Raw genomic sequence first — 9263 nt, forward strand, 5'->3', positions numbered from 1 at the left:
AGCGCGGGCATCCCTGGAGCGCTCACAAGCGGGTGGTTTTCCAGCTACCATGCCCATTCATACAAATACACACATCACCCTCCCCAGCAAACCCTCCTCTGATGGAGCAGGTCCCATCTGGGCAGAGGCAGAAGCAGCCGCCCCATCCCTGCGCTCCCTCCGGGATGTTCGGGGCGGGGATGGGGGATGTTCCCCCCCGGGGTGCCGGTCCCCCCCTCCCCGCCGGGCTTGAGGAAGCGGAGGGAGCGGTGGAGTTGCTGTGCATATTAATGAGAGGGAGCGAGGGCAGCGGGAGCCGCTTTAAAGGAGGAGAAGGGAAGGCAGCGGCAGAGCGCAGGCAGCGCCGGGCAGCCGCTCCGCCGGGAGCCGCTCCGCCGTCCCCTCCCTGGGACCCAGCCCCGGGACAGCGGCATCGGGGGCACGAACCCCAGCAGAACAAACGCATCGACGCCCCGGCATCTCCTTGGGTACCTGCTGACTCAAAATGAAGCTCCTGACAGCAGCTCTGCTCCTGCTCTTCATCGCGATGTGCTTAGCCAGCGCAGAAGGTAAAGCGGTTTATTCGGCTTACTCACATGTAAATCTCTTTTCCAGTAATTTGTGTTTGTTTTGATAGCCCTGGCTTGGGCTGAGCTATGCCCTGGACGGTGGAAAGGTGTGATGTATGAAATCTGTGAGTAAGGGAGCTGAAAGTTATTTAAAGGTGAAGTAGAGGTAAAATTCAAGGGTTAAAGTTGTGTCTTCACTGCGAGGCAGAGCTCACAATGGGGCAGGTCATGCCATGTTCTTCGTCATTCGGGAATAGAGCTCAAATATCTCATTTGAAATTGAGGCTGGTTTTCAGGGCAAATAGAGCAGAGCTGGATGTAAGGTGGAGGCACAGTCTGCGTTTTCTGCTGTGCACAAATTGATGGTTAAAAAAATACTCAGCTTTTGTCTGGCTACGACTGCACCACAGCATCCATGCAAGGAAAAAATGACTCAAAGTCCTATAAAGTCCAAGTGAGACACAAGTGAATGAGAAAGTAGCCCAGACATGCACTTGCTTGCTCATTTAAAGTGAGTTCTGTCTCCTTCATTTCATTTTGTTAAATACAATTATATTTTAATCACAGCAGGTGCACTTTAAAAAATCTGCTATTTACAAAGTCTTAGAACATACATAGTGCTCTAAAACATATTTCTCAGAGAGTCACCACTTTTTTCTGGGATATACCAAAGGAAAAAAATAAATAATCTCTTTTTAAGCATAAAATCTTTAATTTATTATTTTTTTTCAAGCCTTTTCCCACCAAGGCTTGAAAGAGCAAACTGAAGTTTTCTTGGATGCACACAGGCTGGAGGGGAAGGGTCGCTTGGTATGCAGGAGGCTTTGCAGGCGCATGAGAAAATGCTTTCTCTTGTAGGCGTGAAGTGCAAATGTTCAAGAAAAGGTCCTAAAATAAGATTCTCTAATGTACGGAAGCTGGAAATAAAACCGAGGTACCCATTTTGTGTGGAAGAGATGATTATGTAAGTTTTCCTTCATTTATTGCTTTCTGTTTCCCTGTCAGCTGAACTGTTCACCTTATCTGCAAGTTCCTGCTTTGTCCTTTGTTTTCCTCATGCCCTGGCATGCTAATTCGTGGGAACAGTAATTTGCTGCATCAGATGAAAAAAAAGGTGCAATTCTGACCAAAACCCCAGATATCACTTTTTGACACTTTTTTTTTTTTAAATCAAATAAGTATTTCCAGAATGGGTAGCACTAAAAAGATTATTATTAGTTCAAGTGAAAATAGGGACAAATTCCACTCCAAGCTGCCTGATACAAAACTCAGAACTATTTACCCAAGTTTTTCTGAGCATTCAGAGCGAACACGGGCAGAGTTTGGTCTGTGGTGGTTTCTGAAAGGAAGAGTTACCCCGGCCTGCATTGTAGCAGAGGAATCCCCATCACCTGATGGGGTTACTCAGCATGTAACAGAAAGCTTTTCTCCCAGTGTCCCTGCGAGCCAGGACCAATGCTGCTGTGAAATCTCAAACTGATGTGGTGGGTAACCAAGCTGAGGCTGGAGCTTTTACATAACAGGCTAAAATAGAAGGGGGTTTTAGATTTTAAATATGGGTGGGTTTGGCTTTTTTCCTGTCCTCTTTGGGTATCTTAAGATTGCCCCAACAAAGCACCATCCAGCCAGCACATGATGCAGCTGGATAAGAACCAGAAGAGCAGATAATTCAAAAAAACTGCACCAAGCCCCCCTGCCACCTCAGAGGGGGGAAAAGGGTCCCAAGATCAGCCCAGGACCATCAACCAAGGACTGATTTGATCCAGCATTGTGCTCCCCCATGGAACACTCACCAGTCACAACGGGATCTGTGCAGGCTGCACTCCACCTCCAGCACCTTGCAGTGGCCACGGGGCCGAACCTGCCCATCCACCTGGCACAAATACCACAGGAGATACCACACACCTCCCAAATGGAGCTGGCTCGCCAGGCTCAGAGCAGGGCTTGTGGAGAAGCATCCCTGTGAACAATGCTGAGCTCAGGGAACGTCAGACCCACGTCTTTAAAGCCCAAACCAGCTGATGGTGACCTGAATGGAAAAATTCCTGCAGAGCAACCCTGCCTGAATCAGCTCATAATGGCTTTACTCTGTTTGCTCTGACCCTTCAAGAGTAAAATGATGTCATAGAGAGACACTAATCCTTGGCATCCCACTCCAGCTATTTGCCCAAATGGAGATGGTGACCAGGGGGTATGAAATCATTAATGCAACATTTTGCTTCCAATCAGAAATCTGGCAGAGACGTAATGCCGTGCAGGAGCAGTTGCTTTTCCAGACAGGGCAGATATTGAGCAATACTACTCAAGGCTGAGAGTTGTCAGGGCTTGCAGCAGATGCTGGGACAGAACTGTCCCATCACTGTCTCATCACTGGGGTGTCTGTGGGGCAGGCAGGGAAAACTGCTGCCATCACTGCCTTCCCAGCTACCCTGCTGCAGCCTGAACTCAGCATTGAAAGCACTGAAATTAATATTCTGGGAACCAATTTATCCGGGAGTCTCTGGACACAGCACAGAGGAGCTAAATTCCTGCAACTGAGTTTTTGTTGCTGCAGTGATCATCTAAAACGAGTTGTTGAAGCTGTATCCACTTCTGCCCTCCTTAAAAGCTCTCATATGGCAGAAACATGATATAAATTATGTTGGATAGAGAAAGAGTGAGTATGGGAGGTGCAGTTAGGGAGGTTGTGACCATAACGCCCCAGCAGAGCTGTGCCACAGGGTAAGAGACAGTTAAACTGAGTCCTCAGTCTAGTCAAAACCTATCAAGATTCATGGTACATCTAGCAGTAATTGTGAGTGTATCTGTCTCCTGGGATGAGGGGAGCAGCAGAAAATAGGAGGGAAGTTTAACTCTTTCTACCTGAAATGTTCTGAAACATGCCCACTCGTGTTTTGCCCCATCCCAGAGTGTGGAGATATATCAGGTTGAGAAGACCTGAGGGGAAATGAGCTCACTTTCTCCATGGGCAGTAAAGGCAGATGGCAGTTCCCACAGCAGCCTGGGATGAAAGGACCAGAGCCAGGATCCCTGAGGTCATGGAGAAGTATTTGTAGGCAGAGGTGCAGCCCCTCGGTCCCTGCAGGTGAGATGTGTAGGGGCACACAGTGCTGGGGTCACAGATTGACTCAGGGTGTTTTCCACAGCCCTGGAGACACAGACAGACTGGGGAGAATTTTGGCACAGGGACACTCAGACACCAGGGTGAAGGCTCCAGCCACCAAGCCCTGAGCAGCAAAGGGACAAATCCCACCAGAGGACTTTTACTGGAGGTGTAAGTTCTGGTGCTTCATCCCTTCTCCATCTCTCTCAGCCTCTTCTTGCAGCCCATCCAGGCAACTCCTCACTCAGGTAGAAGTTCCCACAGCACCTCTAAGGCACATTCCCTTACATTTGCCAGACCAGCATCACCAAAAGCAGGCCCAGGTCATCTCAGGGTGCCCAAACACACTGCCACCCAACCCTGCATCCATCAGGGACTGTCTGAAAATGGCAGAGGACCATGGGGCTGCCTTGGCAACATTTTTGCTGCCCATCCTCCAGAATCAAAGCAGAAAACCTGTATGTGATGTCAAAGCAATGCATCTCAGCCTGAGGAAAGAGCCAGTTCACCTGAGAGGCAAACCATGGATCTCTTCCTGCTCAGTCTGCAGACTGGTAAATCCAGCATCCTTCACTGCTCCTGGTGAAAATGTGGGGCTTGCAGCTTCTCAGAAGTGCTCCTGCCCCTCTCCTGCAATTCAGCTTATCCATCACTTTCTGGAAATATCCTCTGTGGCGTGTCAGAAGAGAAACCCAAGGCAAGGTCTGGAGCAGGCAGTGCAGGCAGCACAGCTGAGGAGGTGGCTGCTGCATGGAGAAGCCTTGCTCTGCCCTCAAATCCCTTAAAACTCACATCATTCAAAGCTACAGGAAAACTCCACTTCTGAAGCATGCACTGCTCTCAGAGGAGTTGTCTGGAAACACCCTTAGAACAGAGTTAGTCCGTAGTTTTTAGCACTGACCCTTCCCTTTCTGATGCCTGCAGCCATTAAAGGCTCTTCCACTGATTTCTCTTGCACTGGGGAAAAGTCCACATCCTCCCAGAAAACAACCTGGAAATTATACCTTAACATTTTGTGACCTTAGCTGGAGATGGAGCAGAAAAGGGGAGCAGGGAGGAAAGTTAATTGAATAGAAAGTCCTACTTGAACACGTTGTAAACCCTTGAAGTTGGAATGGTGGTGAGACCCTCAGTTCAGTTCATGCAGGCAGCACGTTTTCATTTGTGAGGCACCAGGAGGGTGAGCTGGGAAAGTCTGCAGGGCATTTTGTCTTCCTTTCTGAACCAAACCAGAAAAGAAACCCTTCAGTATACACAGGTATTCTGGGTTTCTGCCATCATTATACTCATGTCTCTAGCAGCATTTAATTAATTCCACTATAGGGTTTTAATTAAATCAATGATTGGTTTTCCCTTTCACGGATGGTATTTCCAGAAAATTATTTAAATCATTAGAATTATTAATTCTAATACAAATTGTCATTGTGGGTTGATTTTTGGATTTTGTCTGGGTTTTTTTTAATCACAAAATTAATAAGAAAACAAGAAAACTGGTCAATTTTGAGCCCCGAAAGTGGGGTGGTCTTGATGTTTGTGGAAAGCCGTCCTGTTGGCACCCAGCTCCAGTCCCTCCTGTCACCTCAGCTGTGGCACTCACTGAGCCCTCCAGGAGGGAACCTCAAATGATGAAAAGACTTTTGCCATGTTTTTTCTCCCAGCATGCTTGGTCCTGACAATAAGGGGACACTAAGCCAGCAAGAAGAGCAGGATCAAGTGGTGATCAGAGGAGGCTGAAGGCCCCAGGGCTGATGCTGAGGCTCAGAGCTTGTCTGTTGGGCACACAAGCACTCTGCCATGTGCAAGTATTTAAATACTACAGAATTAAGGGGGGGGGGAAATGTAAAAATAATCAATGAAGCAGTTCTGATCATTTCCCTTGGTTGAAGTATTGTTGAGTGTAACAGAACTGTCTCCTCATGCAAAGCCCTTGTGGTTGTCTGAATGAGCCCTAATTAAATTAATTAGGCTCAGAAGATGATGATATCTAACACTTAGGCAGAGCAAACCCACTGATTAAAACCAGTGGCTACGTCTTCACCGGCACAACCTCAATGCCCTGCACTGGGGGAGAACAGCTGCTCTGACCTTATCCCAGTAAACTCAAAATATCTGCCACTGAGCACAGAGCTGGAAAAGCCTTACCCTGCCCCAGTGAGCCCCCTGGCCCAGTCTGGCAGGGTGTGGGAGCAGGGCAGGCTGTCTCAGGCCGCTGTGACCTTGCCCTTGCCTTGCAGTGTGACGCTGTGGACTCGGGTCAGGGGCGAGCAGCAGCACTGCCTCAACCCCAAGCGCCAGAACACCGTGAGGCTGCTCAAGTGGTACCGAGTATGGAAGGAGAAGGGCAGGTAAGTCCCAGATTGCTGAGTGGGTGAGGATTGTGGAGGCAAATCAGGCAAGCAGCAGCGTTCAGAAGTAGATAAAACAGGAAAATGCACACGCTGGCGAATGCTCCATCCAGCGCAGAGGATGTATTTCATTACCAAAATTACAATTTTAAATGGGTGTTCTTGATATTAATTTTTTTCCTGCCACATGCAATTCTCGCTTCTATTTTCGCATTAGGCTGTTCTGACTATAAATAGTAATTATTTTTGGTTAAAATATTCATCAGCTGACGTTCTCAGTTATTTACATACACTCACCTCCCTTCTACGGGTAAAAATTCAAGATGAAAAGCTAAACTTTCACACAGTCACGAGAAAAGCAGTCAGGAGAGATGGAAAGAGGGAGCCCTGTCCCACACTTCAATCATACCACCTCAACATCATCAATACTTGATGACGCAGGTATTTGACAGTTTTAACTAGTGTATCATTCCCAGAAAAATGATAATTTTCTGATAAAAATCTCCCACAGTTTCTCCCTTGTAAAGAGGATTGGGTTTTTTCCTAAGTCATAGACAGAAGACAGAGAGTGAGACATGAATTCCAGATGCCAGGGGTGATGTCCCCATCTGTAATTAAGGGGAGCAGCCCAACTCCTGCTGTGTCTCCAGCCATGTCCAAGAAAGAGCCTCCACACACAGTACAGGTCCATCAAACCCTCATCCTCCTCTGGTGGATCCCACATCCATCTGGTGGGGAATTTGCTCCCCAAAAGTGCTCAAGTAAGGCCAGGGAGCATCAGGCTGCTCTCCCTGCAGGCCCAGGGGTGCCAGTGATCCCCAGGTGATGTCAGGGCACAGCAAGCCCTTGGCCATCTCCCCAAATCCCTGACAGCTCCCTGCATCTGCTTCACAAACAGAGCACGTGGGGAAGCCCTGGATATTGCATAACCACATATTTACACTCTTCCCGTTTCTTTTTTCCTTTTTTTTTTACATAAGGCTGTCATCAAGATGACAAAGGATGCTCAGCCCCAGGCTTGTGCCCTCAGGAAACAAGCAGACAGACAAGCCCATCAAGTTGTGCTGTCAGGAAACAATCTAGAAAAATGGTTTAGCGTAATATTATTGCAAACAACAGATATTGTAAATGTATTGTCTATATACAGCTCATGATAAGCTTCAACATCTGTATGTGAGATAGGGATTTTCCAGCATTTAAAGCAAATTAGTATATGTGGATTTCTTCATGTTATTTACCCAGGTAATTGTGGTAGAGTTTGTCACTCCCCACATGCCTCTGAGATATGACAGTGTTGAAGTCCAGCACTCCTCCCTGATGCTTTATGGATAGAGGTAGCAATCTGGTGGCTGATGAAGTCAGTAACTTACTTTCCAAATTACTCAGGCACAGGCTAAAAATCTGTTTTTTGGGGTTTTATTATTTTTTGGTTATTATTTATTAATATTATTGTTATTTGAAATGGAGTTTTTAAATTCCTAGTTTAAACACCCTGCTCTTGACTTTTCTTTTGTCTAGGGTTTACGAAGAATAAGAGAAAGTGGTACAAGGAATGGAGTGGACTCCCTTGGCTGGCATAGGACTGGGCTCTACAGAAGATTATTTCTCTCTTGCAGACATAAGACACAAATTCTATATTATTATGAAGCACTTTTTACCAAGGGTCAGTTTTTACATTTTATAGCCGTATGCAAAAGGCTTCCAGATTTCACAAGCATCTGTTGCACTTCTGATTTCATACCCGTCTGCTCTGTACTGAAATTAGGAAAACACGTGCTTTTCATTTTAAATAAGTTCTTTTGGGAGTTTTTTGTTTTTAATTATTATTCATTCATATTTCACTATGATTGCAATCGAGCTTTATAAGCTCATTAGGCACACAGAACTGTTTGTGACGGTGTTGTACAGCCATGGCCCTCACCCCTGGCAGTGGGAAAGCTTTGGGCTGGGGTTGTTGCTCGTGTTTGCAGCCTTCACCTCAGTCAGGCAGAGCAGGGACCAAAGATGAGTTTGCTGGGGAAGATGCCACTGAAATGCTGTGGCTGTACCTGCAGAAGTGAGGTCCCTCAGCACCTCGTCAAACGAGCGTGAGCATCACTCATGTACCTCTTCTTTAATGGACCTGAGGTCTTGCTGCAAGGCGAAGCGTCCTGCGTCTCCCATTTAACCTCTCATGCGTTAGAAAGCATTTCTAGGTCATTTTTATTACTAAGAAAATGTTGGTTTTTTTCCACCTGAAGCACTTACAGAAAGTTTGTGGCTTCAGTACTGAGACATCTTAAGCTTCAAGACTATTGTGTATGTTTTCCTAGATTTGTAGCAACAAAAAAAAAAGCCTTTAAAAGGTACCTTTTTATGAAAAATATGATAGGGCAAACATATAAATACCTATGTATGTTTTAGTCACAGTACAACAATATTCATTATTTTGAATGTAATACTTCAGTGTTAAGCAGTGAATTCCTCTTTTTAATATAACAAAACTACCTTTTCATTTGTAAATATACTTTAGGAAATCTCCCTATATTATCTCGCTGTATAATGTACTGTACTGCTAAATTATCATATGCTATTTAAATGTTTGAAATATTTAGAAGGTTGCATGCAGATTTCATATTTCTTTCTAAGACAAATGAAAAAAAAGTAATAAAAAAAAATATTTAAAAAAATTTTTACAACTGCTTGTAAATTTTCTTAAGCCATCAGAGAACTCCTCCCACTTTCAATCACTTGGTAGCTGAATTGGTTTTGGAGGGGGGGAAACAGTACATCAGAGAAGCTGATTAGTGATAAGACATCTTGATGACACTGGAATTAAAGAACATTATTCCAGTACAATTTACTTTCCTTCTTCATTTTAGGATTTGGACTTTAGCCAAACACTGAGGAATGCTGTGGCATAAAAGAGGGAGATGCCATTTGCCCATAACCACTGCTCTAGTGTTGTCTTAAGCAAACATAAATCAACAACTTCGGTTCATAGAAAACCATGTAGAAAATGATTTGGACAAGATCTGGGTTTGATTAGAAATGGTCATAAAACAAAAGTCAGGCAAACAAAACCTGTGAGCCACCACCTCTTCTTGCCCAGTTTCTGCCCTCACCCCCAGGGAGGGACTTTGCACCCAACAAGGTCCCTACACCACTGCCCAGATGAAAGGAAAGCAGGAGCTTGGGAGGGTAAAGCCAGCAGGAGTTTAAACATTTTGGAAGCTCCTGGTGCTCCCTGAAGAGCATCTCTGGCCTCCCTGCCTGCTCCCAGCTGTG

The 9263-nt window shown here is 45.7% G+C and overlaps 1 protein-coding gene across 1 annotated transcript; it reads left to right on the forward strand.

Moving 5' to 3' along the window:
• The first annotated feature begins 219 nt into the window (after positions 1–219).
• CXCL14 (C-X-C motif chemokine ligand 14) lies at positions 220–8664 on the forward strand. Its single transcript, XM_015642307.1, has 4 exons — positions 220–548; positions 1407–1512; positions 5886–5996; positions 7515–8664. The coding sequence occupies exons 1-4, from the start codon at positions 485–487 to the stop codon at positions 7528–7530; spliced, it is 297 nt and encodes a 98-aa protein (XP_015497793.1). The 5' UTR covers positions 220–484; the 3' UTR covers positions 7531–8664.
• Positions 8665–9263: the final 599 nt, after the last annotated feature.

Source organism: Parus major, chromosome 13 (genome assembly GCF_001522545.3).
Source record: "Parus major isolate Abel chromosome 13, Parus_major1.1, whole genome shotgun sequence".
NCBI lineage: Eukaryota > Metazoa > Chordata > Aves > Passeriformes > Paridae > Parus > Parus major.

Bases quoted from the DNA above. Each gene is read 5' to 3' on its own strand.
- CXCL14 (XM_015642307.1), top strand. From the start codon at position 485: ATGAAGCTCCTGACAGCAGCTCTGCTCCTGCTCTTCATCGCGATGTGC. The intron at 549-1,406 runs GTAAAGCGGTTT...TTTCTCTTGTAG, and splicing joins GTGCTTAGCCAGCGCAGAAG to GCGTGAAGTGCAAATGTTCA. The intron at 1,513-5,885 runs GTAAGTTTTCCT...CTTGCCTTGCAG, and splicing joins TGTGTGGAAGAGATGATTAT to TGTGACGCTGTGGACTCGGG.